The sequence below is a fragment of the Phyllopteryx taeniolatus genome, chromosome 14 (assembly GCF_024500385.1).
Source record: "Phyllopteryx taeniolatus isolate TA_2022b chromosome 14, UOR_Ptae_1.2, whole genome shotgun sequence".
NCBI lineage: Eukaryota > Metazoa > Chordata > Actinopteri > Syngnathiformes > Syngnathidae > Phyllopteryx > Phyllopteryx taeniolatus.
In genome coordinates, this window is record NC_084515.1 from 17,279,770 (window position 1) to 17,299,605 (window position 19,836).

General features: G+C 42.9%; 1 protein-coding gene across 2 annotated transcripts; it reads right to left on the reverse strand.

Moving 5' to 3' along the window:
• Window positions 1-2,369: 2,369 nt before the first annotated feature.
• si:dkey-29d8.3 (uncharacterized protein LOC556220 homolog) lies at window positions 2,370-15,777 on the reverse strand. 2 transcript variants are annotated; one of them, XM_061797331.1, is made up of 7 exons: window positions 15,592-15,777; window positions 14,029-14,173; window positions 13,854-13,949; window positions 9,828-9,972; window positions 7,782-7,927; window positions 6,722-6,861; window positions 2,370-3,068 (listed from the first exon to the last, which is right to left on the reverse strand). In XM_061797331.1, the coding sequence occupies exons 1-7, from the start codon at window positions 15,689-15,691 to the stop codon at window positions 2,920-2,922; spliced, it is 921 nt and encodes a 306-aa protein (XP_061653315.1). In that variant the 5' UTR covers window positions 15,692-15,777; the 3' UTR covers window positions 2,370-2,919. The 2 variants fall into 2 exon arrangements, with proteins under 2 accessions (XP_061653315.1, XP_061653316.1); XM_061797332.1 differs by lacking the exons at window positions 2,370-3,068; window positions 6,722-6,861; window positions 7,782-7,927 and adding exons at window positions 10,178-10,267; window positions 12,766-12,827 and having other exon boundaries at window positions 9,835-9,972.
• Window positions 15,778-19,836: the final 4,059 nt, after the last annotated feature.

Below are 19,836 nucleotides of genomic sequence, written 5' to 3' on the forward strand. Positions count from 1 at the left end.
TCCAGGCCAAGTGACTTCAAACTGGGAAGGATCAAAATGTGTCATATGTGAAAAGAGTTGCTCGAGGGAGGGGGCCAGTGCAGTGCGCTGCGGCCTGTGCATGGCCTCCAACAACCTGCCCCTATTCTGCAACCATTTCCGTCACATTTGATGATCGTTAACAAACCCGTGGAGGTGGTGGTGGGAGTAAAACATGCAACCTAGGGTAGAAACACGCTTGGAGTTTGGTGGCTGAGGCAGCAGAGAGGTTTTGAGGCGCAGGGGTATCGGAGTCAGACATTCATAACGTGTCCATGAGACATTTGTTACCGCGCCTCATAGAAGGAATGGCCAATTTAGATCATTTCCGTTGTATTGGGTTTTATTTTTCAAATTACCGGATCTTCTCCGCTGCAACAGCCTGCGCGTCGCAATTGACACGTCAAGACTGCACAGAACGCTGCAGCGGTTCCGTTTCCGCTCCTGGCGGCGGCCAAGCTCAAAGAACAAGTCATTTCGTCAACTACTTTAGTTCATTACGTTCACTGAAAAATATTCGTTCTTTTGAACGAAACGTTCGCGAACGAAACAACGTCGGTCACGTGATACGTTACTAAAAATAAATAAGCAAACTAGCAAAAATGAGTAAAAAACAAACGTCGTTGGAGAGCTTCTTTTCAAAAGGAAGAAGGCCACTTGAGGAGCCAGAAGAAGAGCCTACAACCTCAAAGAAAAAGAAAGCTTTTCTCTGTTATGATCCGAATCAGAATCAGAATCATCTTTATTTGCCAAGTCCATCCATCCATCCGTTATCTGAGCCGCTTCTCCTCACGCGGGTCGCGGGCGCGCTGGAGCCCATCCCAGCTGTCATCGGGCAGGAGGTGGGGAACACCCTGAACTGGTTGCCAGCCAATCGCAGGGCACATACAAACAACCATCCGCACTCACATTGACACCTACGGGCAATTTGGAGTCTTCAATGAACCTACCATGCATGTTTTTGGTATGTGGGAGGAAACCGGAGTGCCCGGAGAAAACGTATTTGCCAAGTATGTCCAAAAAACACACAAGGAATTTGTCTCCGGTAATTGGAGTCGCTCTAGTACGACAACAGACAGTCAATTGACAGAAAACACTTTTGAGACATAAAGACATTGACAAAAAACAAAAACAGTCACTGAACAATAAAGCGTTGCTAGTTGTCTGGTAATGCCGGTACATTTTTATTTTTTTTTGACAATTGTGCAAAAAGATGCAGAGTCCTCTAGCACTTCGAGCAGTTCGAATGACTAATATTGCAATAGTCAGGTGCGATGACCAATATATATATATATACATATATATATATGTATATATATATATATATGTATATATATATATATATATGTATATATATATATATATATGTGTATATATATATATGTATATATATATGTATATATATATATGTATATATATATATATATATATATATATATATGTATATATGTGTATGTATATATATATATGTATGTATATATACATCGCGCCACTCTGCCATAAAGCCCTGACTGGTGGAGGGCTGTAGCGATGGTTGAACTTTCTCCCATCTCCCGACTGCATCGCTGGAGCTCAGCCTCAGTGGTCTTTGGGTTCTGTTTTACCTCTGTCTCCCCCGATTGCTCTAGGAAGGGTGCTGGTCATCCCAAACGTCTTACATTTCAGGATTATGGAGGCTCAAGTGCTCTTAGGAACCTTAAGTGCAGTAGAGTTTTTTTGTAACCTTGGCCAGATCTGTGCCTTGCCACAATTCTGTCTCTGAGCTCTTCAGGCAGTTCCTTTGACCTCATGATTCTCATTTGCTCTGACATGCACTGTGAGCTGTAAGGTCTTATGTAGACAGGTGTCTGACTTTCCTAATCAAGTCCAATCAGTATCATCAAACACAGCTGGACTCCAATGAAGGTGCAGAACCATCTCAAGGATGATCAGAAGAAACGGACAGCACCCGAGTTCAATATAGGAGTGTCACAGCAAAGGGTCAGAATATGTGTGGCTGTGTGATATTTCAGTTTTTCTTTAATAAATGTACAAAAAATTCAAAAATTAATTTTTTTTTCTGTCAATTTGGGGTGCTGTGTGTACATTAATGAGGAAAAAAATGAAATGATTTTAGCAAATGGCTGCAATATAACAGTGAAAAATTTAAGGGGGCCTGAATACTTTCTGAACATACACATACAGCGCCACCAGCATGTTTTTACACACCTCCACGTTTTCCACATATCTGTACACACACACATGCATATATATATATATATATATATATATATATATATATAATAAAGTCGAGCTAGTTTGGTTCAGCATGAATTGGTCTTGTCTATTGCGAAAAGGGTGCCGCAAAACCATTTCATAGTGGGATCCTTTTTTTATTGGGGTAAAGTCATAGCAGTATTGTAAGGTACAGGCGACACAATGCTGTCCCGTTTGTCAGGAGTGATACGGTACTTTAACGTAACAATCGGAATGGAATAGGTACACAAAATCTGCCATTTAAAAACACGATACTATAATTGGTAGAAATGCAATCTTAACATTGGCAAACAGCTCAGTAGAAAATACGACCATGTTGACCTTAATACTTAAATGTATTAGCCTATAAAAAAGAAATACTTTAGGAAAGTATAATTTCATTGAGCACGATGCTGCTCAGTATACAGTACATTTTAATATACTATACATTAGCTTGGACAAGGTGTAGCATTTTAGTAGACAGAGCATAAATGACTTTATCCACCTCCTTGGTGATCCCATTTTAAGGCACTGTATTTTTTTCCGTTCTTAGATCTTGAAGTATCAAGCGAATGCCATTTAATTGGCGCTGCGCATTAATAGCACGTCGAAAGGGGGTTGACCGTACGTGTCGAGTGGTCTGAAGGAAACAACAAGATTCCTTCTTTAGGATAAGATCTTAAATTTGCTTCCATCGAGGGGTGAAATCAGCAGCCGCGTTGACCCTGGAGCGAAGAGGGGTCTCCTCCTGTTTCTCCAGATGACATTACAGACTCGGAAAACCAGCAGGATACATGTCAACACCAGGAGATTAACTACAGCAATAGGACAAAAAAAAAAGTAGACATGCAGATTACTCGGCAACAATGCGGACAATATGGACATGCGTTTTGTTGTAACCCTGTCTGATCATTTCTTTTGATGAAGTAGATCTATACATTAGCCGACCACACCATTGAGAATATGATCGTGACATTTGTTCAGAGGTCAAAATTATTTGGTTGGCTGTATGTCACCAGCGGATCCTGCTTGCACTCCGTGTGGGGACTTCCCTTTAAGTCGTGAAACGTATTCGCTCTATTTCCATTCATTCATTTTCTTGCTGTCATTTCCACTACTAGATGACATGGTAAATACTTTAAACCTTTCTTTGCAGTCCTTTTAAAACTAGTTTTAAGCGAAAAAGAAGATTTCATTCTTTTAATTCAATAAAAGCAACCCAAAACATGTATTTAAAATTTTGGGGGGGAAATCAACCAGATTCTTAGAATATCTGTTTAAATCACATACGCTTACAAAAGACGCTTTGTTCTTAACATTGTATTTCATTTCTGAAATAACACCCAATTTAAAAATAAAATCGTTTCAAATCAATTATGGACTAATCCCTCGTTTATCACGGTGGTTCTGTTAAAAAAAAAAAAAAAAACCCTAATAGACAAACTCAGCAGAGTAGCACCAATTATTTCATATTTATATAAATTTTAAAGTTTCATATATGCAAATCAATGGCAATTTGTGATGGTTTAGAGAGGTACAGTTATTTATTTATCCACTTGAGGTCACCATCCACACACTCTACACAAGGCGGGTGTGCTCTGCTTGAGTGACACGATAATCAACTGATATGGACGTCCAAAGAATGGACAATTTGCTGGCTGAACTATATGTATATGCCCCTCAGTGATGGTCTTGCCATTGTAGGCAGCGCAAAGCATCATGGCGCTTGCTGCTGCTTCCGAGAATTCCTTGCGGTGCTCTTTTTTAACTGCAGTTGGTAAAATAAATTTAAAAAAAAAATAAAATAAATCAAGCTAAACATTGCTCTTCACTTGCATTTGTTCCATATTGCCAGTCCAACCAGTTCCTTATTGTTACTTGTGCATAAGCTACTGGTAAACGTCGGGCTAGCTAGCCAGCTTGGTATTTGTTTCATTTTCCTTTCATGAAACTCTCACTGTGGCTTGTGTGTTGAACAGTGGCATTCTGGTCAAGTTCACTGCAACTTGGTAGTTTACCAAATGAAATTGCTCAGTAAGGTTTCTTTTTCTCCAAAGCAAAATAGTCCATTTGTACCTTATGAGAGTCATTGCTGCCAACAAGTTTTCTGGGGTCACGGAAATGTTTTTAAATTCATAACCTGAGGCTTCAATTTAACTCATTGATTGATATTTCATGTGAAATTTTAAAGACAGCACAAAAATAGGATACGCATTATAAAGGAAATGCATTAAACCTCAAATGTTAACAAGTATTCTTGTCAACTCAATCTTTAGCAAAGCCAAGCAAATTTATTTATATAGCGCATTTCAAACACAAGGTAACTCAATGTGCTTTACATGATTAAAAGCATGAAAAAACAGCTTATAAACATTTCAAACTCAATAAAAGTACTATTTAAAACAACGTACAGTGCATGAAATATAATTTAAAAGTGGAAATGCTCTAAAAAACATGAGGAAAGAAAAGTGACATGAGTTTTTAACCTGGACTTCAAAACATTCACATTTGGGGCTGACGTCACTTCTGTTGGCAACTTATTCCATTTGTGTGCAGCATAACAGCTAAATGCCGCTTCACCATGTTTGCTTTGGGAGTTCTGGAGCAATCCGATTCGGGTGTGTGTGTGTGGGGGGGGTCTTGTGAGCTTGTCAACCACAGCAAACAGAGTGCGAGTATTGTTGAAGTTCTTACTGATGATTTCAGAAAAGTGTTACTGTCTAGCCCTGACTAACTCTTGGTTCAAATTTCAAAGACTGCCTGTAGAGGTCATAGTGAATTTGGCGTTTCGTTTTTGCTCCAATGCGGCAGGGAGGGGTGTGGGAGATTAAAAGTGCTGCCTCATCTCATTTTGTTCCGCCGATTGGTTGAGTGACGCTGATAAATCCATCTGCACCTTGTGTCGCCTTATCCCTTGTTCCTCTGATTGTTTGGAACAACTGCATCTTTTTGTCCTTCAGCCGTGTCAACAATCCAGTGTTTTCCTTTCGGGCTGCTGAATGACGTATCCAGTAAAAAAAATGTCGGCACCCAACAACTTAAACCCTTGTCTATTTAGACAGAAACCGTCTGCCTTGTAAAGATGTCTGCGCTCCCAAAAAAAGCGGAACTTGTCAATGAAATTCACAGATAGTGCAGTACACATTTCTCTGAGCCACTTCCTTAGTTGACTTCATCTCCAACTCGCACCGTTGGGAGAGGTCCTCTCATGAAAACCTCAGCATCCAAACTTTGCACTTTGGTTAGGTGGTCAATGAAATCTCGTTTTAGTACCTCTGATTGTTGCTTGACAACATCCAGGGACCTTGTGTGTATAATGACAGATTTCACAGTTGGGTGCTGATTAGTGAGCTCCAGGATTTTTGTTTTTGAGAAATCAGACACCATGTCATTGGTAAAACACTACTTTGGTGTTCTTCTCACTGCAAAAACGTTTCAGATCCTTGACAGCTCCATCTCCAACTACTAACCTTTGGGGTGCCATTTTTTTCCTGTATGATTTACTTTCATACCTTACAGTGGCACAGTACACATCCCTCCTCTTTGTTGAGCTAAGTGACGGTCTGTCAGCACACTTCTGCTCACCATTTTGAGACATCGGTAGAGTGGTTTCATTCCCCGACTGTCCATTTACATCCACATACACTCCAAGACAGTGGATTTTCGTGTCCAGGATTGACATCCTCTGCAGCAGTCCGTGATAGTCCTCAGTGGAAAAGGGAGGCATCTTGAGTGCTGTTCTTGTTGCTAATAGCAGGCTTGTGCTAATTAGCAGGCCACGCTCACGTAACGGTGAGAGGGTATCAGAAAATATTGGAATACGGCAACAACTATCTACAAACACGTGCAGTCCCGCAGGTGTAAAAATATCCAGGAATCACTGCTTCTAATTTTGGGGGAAAATGTGAACAGAGGCGAAGCAAGCAGAGGGAGCAAAAAAGTGTCTGCACCGAACGAGAGTGAGAGAGAAGTCTTTCCTCTTTAAATATGCTTGCTTGCATTGCTGGCTCAATTCCCTCGACTACATTTATCTTCTGATTGTCCTTGTATTTTCTAAAAGCCTCTTGCATGTGGACAAGCTTCCATACCTCCACAGGTATGTCATCAGGACCGACTAAACTAAAAAAAAAGTGACCTGTACTTTACTCAAATATTATGCCAATGCCTCCCCCCTTACATTTAACTTAGAATATTTCTCTTTCCCCTTTAGTGGGTGCTTCAGCTTTCAGAGCTGCAGCAAACAACATACCTACATTCGCTATATTTTTAGTAGTAGAAGAAGAAACTAGTCATAGGAGTAGATAATGGACCTCCATCACTATTAAATTTGATCAGATCATTACTGATAAACCTATTCTTTTGTGTAGATGTCTCATCCTTTGTCCTTCTCCCATCTATCTTGCTTTCTCTTGATCACTTACTGAACTGAATTCAATTTTCTGTCAAGCTGAAATTATGTTAAACTCACCCGTAAAGATGACATTTGGGCTGGGGCCCGCTGGGTCAAAATGTTTGAAGACATTTCCAAACAGCGCCACGATCACAACGGGGTACACTGTCAGAATGTTGCGCACCCAGCGATCCAGTACCCAGTTTTCAAGTATAAACCTGGACAGAGAGCTCTTATTGGTGTTCATCTCATAAATGAGGTGACTACAAAAATTAGACAATGCTCAAGATGATGCGGTCCAGCTCTACACCACAGCATCATAAAAAAATCATAAATATATTTTGAAATCAATACATCTCTGACTGTATTCAATCAAAATGGAGTTGTTTTTTGAATCTTTGTAAAGGCAGAACTTAAGTCATTCGTGCCTGCTGAGCTGTTCATAACTATAGAACATTCAAGAACACAGATTGGCAAAAAAATGTCACAGACTACGTTCACACGATTTTCCCAGCGGCCATGGCAGCACCGTTTCAGAAAAGCCGATAAAATGGGATCTTGGAGAGAGATTGCAGGAGAATGGGTTGGGCAAACATGATAGGAAGTGATTGCCGTGGATGCCCTGCGAGATGTTTAAATTGTCAAAATATTTGCTCAAGCAGTCACGGTGCGGCTGAGAAACCGAGTTGGCCGTATTCAAATGGAATACGGTGGAATACAACTTGGAGGCAGTCCATAGTGGGATGGGAAACCTATTTCCCAAAATCTCACACTTGCCGTCGACTACTCTTCCCAAGCTAAGCCACGCGTTTCATGCGAGCTGTGGCATACCAGTTCATAACGCTTCATGTTGAATGTGTGTGTTGTGAGAGGGTGAGAGCCACTCTAGTGCACTATGCAGTGTCTAAATGAATAATGGGCTCTTTTGCATATTTTGCCACAAGAGATGGAATAGTAAATGAGTTGTTGAAAGAAACTAATTGATCAAACCTTAATTTAGCAGCATCACTGACAATGTGATGGATCGTGAGAAGGCCATAATCTGACAGCGCACTCGGTTTCAGGCAAACTGGGCTGCCGCGGCCGCTGGGAACATACTGTCGTGTAAATGTCGCCTAAATGTCTTTAGTGAGCCTACCATCCGACGAGCTCAGCAAAGAGGAGGCAAAGGGACACTGTTGCTGCTGTGCTCCGGACCACACCCCACAATTGAAGAACTAAAGTGAAGTTGATCAAAGAAGCAATGGACGTCCATGTGGCGTAGAGAGCCAAACCATTCTGGACCTTGAATATTTACACATATAGAGGCAAAATGACATTAGCTAATCAAAACAAATAAATACATTTGACACGAACATCAATTACAATAATACAAAGTGAACATACAGTGGGTACGGAAAGTATTCAGACCCCCTTCAATTGTTCACTCTTCGTTATATTGCAGCCATTTGCTAAAATAATTAAAGTTCCACATGAATGTACACACAGCACCCCATATTGACAGAACCAAATTGAATTGTTGACATTTTTGGAGATTTATTAAAAAAGAAAAACTGAAATATCACACAGATCCTCTGCTCAGTGTTTAGTAGAAACACCCTTTTGAGCTAAGATCTTCTACAGTTCTGTCAGGTGGGATGGTGAACGTTGGTGAGCAGCCATTTTCAGGTCTTTCCAGAGATGCTCAATTGGGTTGAAGTCAGGGCTCTGGCTGGGCCATTCAAAAACTGTCACAGAGTTGTTCTGAAGCCACTTCTTTAGTATTTTAGCGTGTGCTTAGGGTCCTTGTCTTTTTTGAAGGTACACCTTCGGCCCAGTGTGAGGTTCTGAGCACCCTGGAGAAGGTTTTGGTCCAGGATATCCCTGTACTTGGCCGCATTCATCTTTCCTTCGATTGCAGCCAGTCTCGCTGTCCCTGCAGCTGAAACACACCCCCACAGCATGATGCTGCCACCACCATGCTTCACTGTTGGGACTGTATTGGACAGGTGATGAGCAGTGCCTGGTTTTCTCCATACATAGAATTAAGGCAAAAAAGTTCTCTCTTGGTCTCATCAGACCAGAGAATCTTATTTCTCACCATCTTGGAGTCCTTCAGGTGTTTTTCTTTTTTTTTTTTTTTAGCAAACTCCATGCGGGCTTTCCTGTGTCTTGCACTGAGGAGAGGCTTCCTTCCGTCGGGCCACTCTGCCATCAAGCCCCGACTGGTGGAGGGCTGCAGTGATGGTTGACTTTCTAGAACTTTCTCACATCTGCCAACTGCATCTCTGGAGCTCAGCCAGAGTGATCTTTGGGTTATTCTTTACCTCTCTCACCAAGGCTCTTCACCTCCAATTGCTCAGTTTGGCCGGACGGCCAGTTCTAGGAAGGGTTCTGATCGTTTCAAACGTCTTCCATTTCAGGATTATGGAGGCCACTGTGCTCTTAGAAACCTTAAGTGCAGCAGAATTTTTTTTTTAACCTTGGCCAGATGTGTGCCTGGCCACAATTCTGCTTCTGAACTCTGTTTTTTTTGTCAATATGGGGTGCTGTGTGTACATTAATGAGGAAAAAATGAACTTAATTGATTTGAACAAATGGGTGCAATATAAGAAAGAGTGAAAAATGTCAGGGGGTCTGAAAACATTCTGAACATACACATACAGCGCCACCAGAAGGTATTTTACACGTTTTCCCACATTTTGCTACGTTATGCTATGTCTCTGAAGATTCACTCTAAATTCCACATATCTACTCAAGCCTGTCTCCACCGGTGCTCTTAGCCCTCCTTAATTTTGATCTTCTTTTAACACTCTAGCCTCCATTCACCTCTTTTGTTAATAGTTGTATTATTGAATGTGTTGATTTCGTTAACATAAAAAAATATATTTTGGCAATGGGTGCCTGAGTACCTGCCTCCAAAAATGTCTGTGCAAATGCCTGTCAAGGCACATATAGAAAAACAACCATTTCCACTCAGATCCACAACTTGGAGCAATTTATAATCTTAAACCCATGCAAGCACGGGGAAAACATGCAAACTCCATCAAGGAAGGCTGAGATTTGAACCCTGAAACTAAGAACTGTGAAGCAGACGTACAAACCCCTTTTCGACCATGCTCCCTCGGTGGTCATTGGCTGAAGGTAAATGTTTAAAAAAAAAAAAAATGTTTCAGATCTTTTTTAAGCACAGTTGTCCACCTACCAAAACTGTGATACAGGTCAGATCTTTGGGATAATATGTCTTTAGCCAGAGTCCGTAGTAATCTGTGGCAAAGCAACAGATACTCAACGCACTGTAGTTGGAAATCACGATCAGGATCAATAAAACCAGCGCTGACAGCATCAACCTGAAACAGGGAACAAACAGAGACAAATCTTAAACCATATAAAACCAAGGTGGCATCAAACATTTCAAAATGATTTAGCATTTTATATATTTATGTGTGTGTGTGTCTTTACCATTATTGATCAAATGACTGCATATGAAAATGACCCGTATGAGTCAAGTTTCAACTGTAAAAGGGATTGGATTACAATTCGTGGCATTTTCACCTCCACATTTTGTTAGGTGAAGGGTAAGACTTCTTTGCTTCTTAGTCTTTGCGAAAGCAATACTCTTATTAGACATAGCTTTGCCTAAGCCTGAGCACAAAAACAGGGAATAGGTGAGTTTTCAGAAAATAGGAGGACTGGTCCACCCCCAAAATCTGCTGCTAAGTGAATTTATGAAGAGCAAATATGCTGGGAAACATTGCAGTTAGCAACGTTACAAATGGCCATCTTGGAACTTTCTTAAAAAATACATAAATAAATACACTTCAAAGGCCTCTTAAATCCTCCGTAACAAATTCACAAAAAAACTATTGGTTAAGTACATGACCTATTCTAGAGCCCACACTGCTCTTCTAAACATGAATGTTCCCTTTGCGCTATTTAAGTCTGTTTTTTCGAGCAGGTGGCCGTTTCAAATGTCATGCTAATTTTGATATACTGACTTAAGTTATTGGCTGCCAACATTTTTGACAGTGTACGTTATTCAGCGGACCGAAAAGAAAGCACTGGCCTGGTGACACGGCTGAAGGACAAAAAGATGCAGTTGTTTCCAAACAATCAGAGGAACAGGAGATAAGGCGACACGAGGCGCAGAGGGATTCATCGGCGTCATCCGAATGACAAATGAGATGAGCCAGCACGTTGAATCTCCCACAGCCCCAACGCAAAACTCAGTCTCTACTAGCCTAAATTATCTACTTGGTGTGATGGACAGGATGAAGACGATAGTCAATATTGGAATCCAACGCACACCACGCCAAGATCTTCCTCCCATCCCCCCTCGCCTGAAACCACCGTCCACTAAGATGCGAAGGGCCCCTCCTCCACCCATGAAGAACCTTATCTGCGAATCTGACTGATATCTGCGGGGTCTTTTCCAGAATAAGCGATCTATGGAGAGCAGGCATTTTTTGATCCCCGTTATTACAAGGGACAGAAAGTCGGAGGAGTGGTTCCCATTAGTTTTCAAACATGCTATTGTGCAAACTTGGTAAAAAAAAAAAAAAAAACCTGGGCTGCATCCCACTGTTTTGGCAATTTTTAGCCCTACCCCCAAACTGCCTTTCCTTTCTAAAATCTTGGAAAAGATTGTCTATTCCCAGTTTATGGAGGTTATTAATAAACAAAATATTATTGAGCCTTTCCAATCTGGTTTTAAAACATTGCACAGCACCGAATCACCGCTTTTAAGAGTTTTTAATGACATCTTTTTAGCTACTGACTCTGGTCACTGTGTCGTCCTAGTACTTTTAGATCTGACTGCAGCCTTTGATACTGTGGACCCTGACATTGTGATTGCTCGTTTGGAGCAGTGGGTGGGCATCAGAGGTACAGTACTTGAATGGTTCAGGTCCTACCTGTCTCAGCGAACCTTTTGTGTAAGCCTTGCTGACTCTGTCTCCTCCACTGCCCCCTTTCACATGGGGTGCCACAGGGTTCCGTGCTTGACCCTCTCTATTTTCCCTCTGTTTACTCCCACTCGGCTCAATTCTCAGGAAACATGGTATTTCTTTTCATTGCTATGCAGATGACAGTCAGATGTATTCCCCCATTTAAAAAAGACTCTTACTGTGCTTAGCCATTGCGAGAGAGTTTACATGAAATTAAATCCTGGATGTCTCTTAACTTTTTTAATTTTAATGAAAAAAAGACAGAGGCTATGCTCTTTGGTGGCACTTCTTTGACCCCAGCTAGTTCATCTGGGTCCTTGAGCACAATATTAAAAGTCCATCATTAACAACCTGGGTGTAAAAGTGGACACTGATCTTAAGTTTGATACCCAAATTAAAGCAGCAAGCAAAAAAAAAAAAAGAAAAAAATCAAACCTGTCCTTCAGAAATGGCAATTTGTAATAGTGCCCACTTGGCTGGATTAGTGCAATGCACTATATATGGGGGTTAGTGGGTCCTCCATTGCTCGTCTCCAAGTGGTTCAAAATGCTGCGGCTCGTCTTTTAACTGGCACATGAAAGTATGAGCACATCTCATCTATTTTAGCTTCACTCCACTGGCTGCCTGTTCGTTTTAGGATTCCTTTTCAAATTCTTTGATTTGCTTTTAAAGTCTCGAATCGTAGCTCTCTGAGCTGCTGCACCCCTACGTTCCCAGCCGCTCTCTCGGGTCAGCCGAATAGCTGCTCCTGACAGAGCCCAGAGCCGGGCCGAAACTTAGAGGTGAGCGAGCGTTTGCCATTGCAGCTCCAAAAGTGTGGAATGTTTTGCCACTCCACATCAGACAAGCCTCATCACTGTCTCATTTTAAATCCTTGCTTAAAACCCATCAAAAAGCATGTCAAAGCTTGTTTAAAGTGTGCTGAACAACATTTAGACAAGCCAGTTAAATACTGGGAGAAAGTAGTCTGGTGGGATGAGAGCAAAATTTAACTCTTTGGATGCCATAGCGCACACCACGTTTGGAGGAGAAATAGCGCTGCACATCACCCTAAAAACATCGTACCGACAGTGAAGTTCGGAGGTGGGGGGGGGCTGCTTTTCAGCAATCTGGTAAACTTCATATTATTGAAGGAAGGATGAGAATTGAAATAGCAGCACTCGTCAGGTAAACGTTCTGTCAAGACACAGGACTCACCAGCACTTGGCAAGGTCTCGGAGATAAAGAGGAAGTCCAGTTTCCCAGAGATGAAAAACATCCTGAAAGGATAAATGTGTTTTTTCCTGGCGTTAAGCAGACCAAACCTAGCAGGAGCTGGCGGGTCGGGGAGAACAGCTGACGCGGAAGCCCGACACGGAGGGCGTAGATGCTCCAGATTCGCGCCAGCGCAGACAGGAAAAGCAGGAGCCGAAGGGCTGCAAGGCCACATCGGAGCCCGCCAACGTCACCAGACAAGGAGGAACAGGGTCCAGAGAACGGGAAATAATTACTCCCGTACTGAGTCAATAGTGAGTAGCTTCTGATTATTTTTTTTAACCACAGCATGAACATCAATTACAATCTTTTTTAAAATTGACAAAATAAAATGTGAATGTGCAAATACTTATGTTGCTGTCCGTGTGCGTGTATGCAGTCAAAACTACAAAAAAAACATTGCAATTTACTGCACGGGCTTTTCTCAACTTATCAGTGAGCTGAAATATCCCCGTTTGGGCAGACAGTGCCAGACAAAAGCTGTTGTTTTTGTTCGTCTAAATGTAAACATGAGTTGCGCGCCGTCGCTTCCCAACACGGCCGCCACGTAGGCGCGACGATCAGCGGGGCTGGCTTATCTAGTGTTAATACCTCTGCCCGGGAAGCCCAATGGAAGACGTTGTGAGGTCATGTGACTTTCTTGTGTCGTTTGATTGGTGAACTAGACTTAAACGACACTAGCGCTTAAATTGGATCGGCGCAAACAGCGCCTACTGCGGAGGTCGAAGTCGTAGTCTCGCGCACGAAATAGTTGATAAATAAGCAATAATTGATAAATAAAAGTAGCGAGCGAAATTTAGAACATTGTAACAGAGCAAAAGTAGATATACACACACACACACACACACACACACACACACACAGAACATTTGGATGCATGTCCTTTTTAATGCACTGTCGAGGTATTGGCTTGGGACTCTGTCTCGGCAGATCCGTAAAAGCAAAGACTCAGATGCAAAAAAATGTGATAGAGACAGCCCTAATATTAACATGCATTCTGTAAACAGATAAATAAGAAACCATAGACTTACTCTCTATCCCACAACAGCAGCCATATCATATTTAGCACCATGTTGAAGAGCCAGAAGAAATAGAAGGCGTACGGCAGCAGACAATGAGCCCAGGATCTGCTCAAAAAGAGAAAAAAAAGGTTTCAGCTGGGATGAGCATGCAAAGTCATATTAGATTGCAGTGATATTTGCTTACCCTCTGAACACATATAAAGTGATATATATGACCATTAAGGAGAGCCAGGTATAAATAACACCCCAAATGGAGAAAGTCCAGCCAGCAGGGGTGATGTCCGTCTCATAACGCGCTGACACATTACCTGTTGAGGAATGGAAGGAACCTGCAAAGCAGTCATTCATTTCAATTCATTTTCTTCTGCTTAGGTGTCATTTGCAAATCATTTGATCAATCGTAGAGTGTACAGTAAAGACACGGCCCACAGCAATTCCCTTTTGTAATTCGATACATTTTACTGATATGAATTACTGACGGTTGTTATGCACCAAAAGGTCAATTGTTTCGAAGAAAACTATTCCACTTTTAATGCCAAAATGTCTTTCCCGTTAGGTGTCCGAAATGAACTTTCATGATTTGTAAAGTTTTATGAAGCTGCTTATTACATGATGGGATACAGAGGCTTTTTTCCCACAAGAACGTACTCAGTTGCACCGCGGTGTCTTGCAGTTCCTTTTTCGGTTCTTTTACAAACAGTCCTTCTTTGTAACTCATGCTGCCTTGACCGATGATGTCACTGGAGAGAGCCTCATTATGTTGTATGTTAGGGATCTGTGAGCTGAAGTGCCAGGATGAGGCAGCCATTTTGCCAGTCCAGAGGCACTGTCTCCGATGTCCACGCGATGTTGCAGAGGCGTGTCAACCAGGACAGCCCCGCGACATCCAGAGCCTTGAGGAACTCCGAGCGAACCTCATCCACACCTGGGGCCTGAGCACCGAGGAGCTTTTTAACCACCTCGGTGCCCTCAACCCCAGAGATAGGAGAGTGCGCCTCAGAGACCCCAGACTCTGCTTCCTCATGGGAAGGCGTGTCGGTGCAATTGAGGAGGTCTTCGAAGTATTCTCCCCACCGACTCCCATCTCGAGTCGAGGTCAGCGGCACTCCGGGAGTCGTTCTCCGTCACCGGGGAGGCGTCCTGGGGGCGTCCGCAACAGATGTCCGAGCCACCTCGTACGGCTCCTCTCGATGCGGAGGAGCAGCTTACATGGAAAAGGATGACGCGATGTAGCGAACCCGAAAGGGACAAGCCGAAAGGAAAAGAAGAATGTGGAGGAGCCCCTCCCAGATGACCGGGCTTCTCACTCTCTCTCTCTCTAAGGGAGAGCCCAGACGCCCTGCGGACGAAACTCACTTTGTCCACTTTTATCCTGGATCTTGTTCTTCCGGTGAGGGTAGGAACGTAGATCGACAAGTAGTAAATTGGGAGTTTCACCTTTTGGCTTAGCTCCTTCACCACAGTGGACCGATACAATGTCTGACAACATCCTGTGTAGTGGTCCTGGCTCTATTTGTGGAGGCTGGCCTGAACGCAGTGAAAAAAATGGATGTTGGGTGGGGATGTACACAAGAACGCGCCCGTGCTTTACTTCTCTTTGCCAAGTCCTCCAAGTATGATCAGAAAGGGGTGTAAGTTTTCACTCTTCCTATCGAGCTAAACTGTACGTGGGAATGCCGCCGAGACCTCGGAGCCCCCGCCATTCACGGCCTCAGCCAAGTGCGCTGGGGAGGGTGGCTTTACTCACCTCTACCCGCCCCTGCAAAGCCGTTCACCACCAAAACTGCGACGAAAACCACCGCACATAAGACGATTACAAAGATTCGGGGTACAACGATGTCCCTCATTTTCACTACCGGTAAATTGCAACTGATTCATGCAAATCCGTCCTTGGGTGTTTGTGATCGTCGGACAGACAGGAAGTGTACGTGGTGGCTGACATAGATACGTAAGAAAATAGATCCGCCCTGAGCCCATTGCTGCCAGTCAGCGTGTATTCCATATTGGATGTGGCAAAGCTGCTACAAGTCGAGTATTTGAACGATTGGCAGTTAGTATAAATCAAAAGGGCATAATTGTTTCTAAGAAAAAAATATTCTACAGTTGAGTTTCTGAAAATAAGGTACATGAAAATGCATCTGAAGCAATAGCACAACAATCATCTACCGTATATCCAACATTTTTGGATATACGGTAGATGATTGTTGTGCTATTGCTTCAGATGCATTTTCCATGAAAACGACCACAAATGCATTTTAGTATCTTTTTAGAGTTCCTTTTTCTGGTTCTTTTACAAACGGCCCTTTGTCACACAAGCTGTCTCGCGTTAATGCCACTGGAGAGAGCCTCATTATGATTTGACCAAAACGCCATAGGGATCTGTGAGCTGAAGTGACAGGATGAGGCAGCCACTCTGCAGTCACACAATAGCATCCTGTAAAATAAACGACTTTGTGAAAGTGTCTTTACCGTTACTCCGATAGTATAAAGACGAGTGTGGTGGGTTTAAAAAAGTAGTTCAGATAATGTATGCACTTGTCTCTACAGAGTTTGAAGGGCAACACATGAATTGTGCATCCAGCATGATTTTTATGAAGCTGTTTGTCTTTACCGTGATGCACTTTTGTCCTTCCCGTTATCGAAAGAAGTCTACTTCAATGGACCAAAACCATTTGCTCTGTTAATAATGATTGTCTTCACTATGAATGGCTAAGATTTTAAATCATCAGTAACTTATTGAAAATAAGCGTGGCTGTTTCAACATATACCCATATAAAACCAAGGCGGCATTAAAAAAAACAAAACCTAAATTAGTGTCTTCACTCTTTACCGTTATTGATTTTATTAAATGAAAACAATGCAGGCGGCACGGTGAGCGACTGGTTAGAGCGTCTGCCTCACAGTTCTGAGGAGCGGGGTTCGATCCCCGGCCCCGCCTGTGTGGAGTTTGCATGTTTGCATGTTCTCCCTGTGCCTGCGTGGCTTTTCCCCGGGCACTCCGCTTTCCTCCCACATCCCAAAAACATGCGTGGTAGGTTGACTGAAGACTCTAAATTGCCCGTAGGTGTGAATGTGAGTGCGAATGATTGCTTGTTTGTATGTGCCCTGCGATTGGCTGGCAACCGGTCGAGGGTGTAGCCCGCCTCCTGCCCGATGACAGCTGGGACGGGCTCCAGCACGCCCGCGACCCGCGTGAGGAGAAGCGCGACAGAAAATGGATGGATGGATGGATGGATGAAAACAATGCATGTAACTTTGAATATGATCATAATGAACAATTACTCAGGCACCAAACCCGTATATGTATAATACAGCGCATTTGTTTGGCAACTGGGTCAGAGTCACTACACTATGCTCGCAACACGCTTGTCTTTTGGTGAGTCCAAGAGCCAGTAAGAAGTCAGCAGAGCATTTTTTCAGGCTCCAGTACTCTGGAATGCCCTACTCGTGGATATTAGAGATTTCTTTCTTTCTAAATGTCTGCAAGAAGCTCCTCAACTCACCTTATAAAAACAGCAAATAAGTGAGTTTTTCTATGAATAACTGAGGATGGATTAATTTTTAAAAAATCTGAATTTGCGAATGACAAACTGCGAATATGCAGGGATTCACTGTAATGCCCTTGACCAGGGGTGGGCAAACTACGTCCCGTGGGCCACATCCGGCCCGTTGACCATTTCAATCCGGCCCGCCAAAGATTGGTACAGAATCGCCCAAATCATATCAAAGTCATGACTCCATTCATTTGACCTTGTCCTGTAATGCCGAGTGGTTCCACCAGGCTGTGCTGTAATGCATAGTGGTTCCACCAGGTCGCACAGTAGGTCCAGAGATACGTTGACTTGACTTTGGCTGTTCTGTTTTGACTCAACTATGGCTATGAACCCTTCTTCCACCAGGAGAGGGCCAAAGAAAAGTCGACAGTGAGTGCTGAGCAGCGATTCCGTTACTCCCGAATTTTGCTATTTTGGGTAAGGAGTAAAGTAACGCATTACTTTCCCCAGGAGAGTAACCAAGATGCAATTACTTTTGAGTCATTGTGCTAGAGGACTCTGCATCTTTTTGCACAATTGTTTTTTGTCAATGTCTCTGTCTCCAAAGTGTTCTGTCAATTGACCGTCTGTTGTCGCACTTGAGCGGCTCCAACTACCGGAGACAAAGTCCTTGTGTGTTTTGGACATACTTGGCAAATAAAGAGGATTCTGATTCTGATTGTTTCTCAGCAAGTCGTGATTTGTTACTGGTGACTCGGGAGCTCACACTCCAGCCGTTCAATAGCATTTGGCCATTCACAAAGACTGCTGATTTCTAAATAAGGGGAGTGATTGTTGAGTCTGCAATGCACAGTGACGGTGCAATACCATAAAAGTGCAAAGAAATGCACATTTTCACTATCGCCACACTATTTTTGTTATTTTCCTTTGTAAAAAGTATTTGATTGTTCTTACTTTTTGATTTACACATAAATAATACAGTTTTACTGGTGTGTTAAGTGCGCACTGCATGGTGGGTCATACCCAAGTGCGCGGTCATAAATTGGTCATGTCTGTCTCACTGAAGGACTTACAATATCCATCCATCCATTTTCTGTCGCGCTTCCCCTCACGTGCTGGAGCCCGTCCCAGCTGTCATCGGGCAGGAGGCGGGGTACACCCTCAACCGGTTGCCAGCCAATCACAGGGCACACAGAAACAAACAACCATTCGCACTCACATTCACACCTACGGGCAATTTCGAGTTTTCAATGAACCTAGCACGCATGTTTTTGGGATGCGGGAGGAAAGCGGAGTGCCCGGAGAAAAGCCACGCAGGCACGGGGAGAACATGCAAACATGCAAACTCCACACAGGCGGGGCCGGGGATTGATAGTGAGGATAAGCGGTACGGAAAATGGATGGATGGATGGAGTTGACAACATTTTCAAACACACAAACAGTTAAAGTTGCTCCTATTAAGCCTACCATGTGTTCGAGAGATTAAGTCGTGCATCATTAAACGGGGACAAACCATCTGTGCGAGGGTGGACCAGAGAACAAATGCATACTATGTCCACGTACTGTTAAATCACCTCAATCACTTGATTGTAATCCACTGTAATCAACGCTGCAGGGAAGAATGAAGTGAAAACGGGTGGAAACATACATGCTAACAAGGTTTTGGCTTAACTATGGTAACAAGAGGCTCTACGTTCACTTGTGTTAACAGAGCAGTGAATTTTGTCATGTAATGCCTCAGAAATCAATCAAACCTCTCAACCTAAACGTAACAGTTTGTGCAGTGTAGCGTGTGTGATCTTGAGCCGTTCTCAGATCATTTGTGTGGGGTTCTGTAGGAATGTGCAGCGCCTTGAAAAAGTACTCCACCTTGCAACTACCAACCTTTTTTTTTTGTTTTTATTGACATTTAACCAACCAATACAAAGTAGCACAAAGTTTTCAACATTTTAAGCAAATCAAAATCTGAAAAATGGATAAATGATTGAATAGGTCTGGACTTTGATTGGGCCATTCCAAACACAATAATAGATATATTTTTGAATCTGAACCGCTCATGATGCAGTAGAATGACTGTAGTTTACCGCCACCACCGCCGCCACGGTGTGACTGAGGAGTGAATGAATCATGCATGGAACTGGAACTCTTCTCGGATTGCCCTGTGTTTGGCTCCATCCATCTTCCCACCAACGCTGACCAGCTTCCCTCATCCCAACGCCCCAAAACAAACGGGACCGGTACACTCGAGATGCTCGTTGGCTTCTGAAACACCGTCGAAGCACTGAGGTTCATCTCAGCAAAGTCATGCACCGAGAACAACGTCAAAGTAACTGTCACGATATAAAAATACGACTGCATGCAAAAATAGAATTTGAGAAACAAATGTATAATACAGAACTGAATGCCAAAATCCAAGCGTGGATGACGTGACAGAGACTGGGAGGAGGGAGAAGACAGGATCAAGGAACATATGGGACCAAAAGAGGTGGTGAGAGGGA

Coding starts and splice junctions, on each gene's coding strand:
- si:dkey-29d8.3 (XM_061797331.1), bottom strand. CDS start 15,691: ATGAGGGACATCGTTGTACCCCGAATCTTTGTAATCGTCTTATGTGCG. Junction 14,174..15,591: donor CTTTGCAGGGGCGGGTAGAG/GTGAGTAAAGCC, acceptor ACTGCTTTGCAG/GTTCCTTCCATTCCTCAACA. Junction 3,069..6,721: donor CCCAAATGTCATCTTTACGG/GTGAGTTTAACA, acceptor CTATTGCTGTAG/TTAATCTCCTGGTGTTGACA.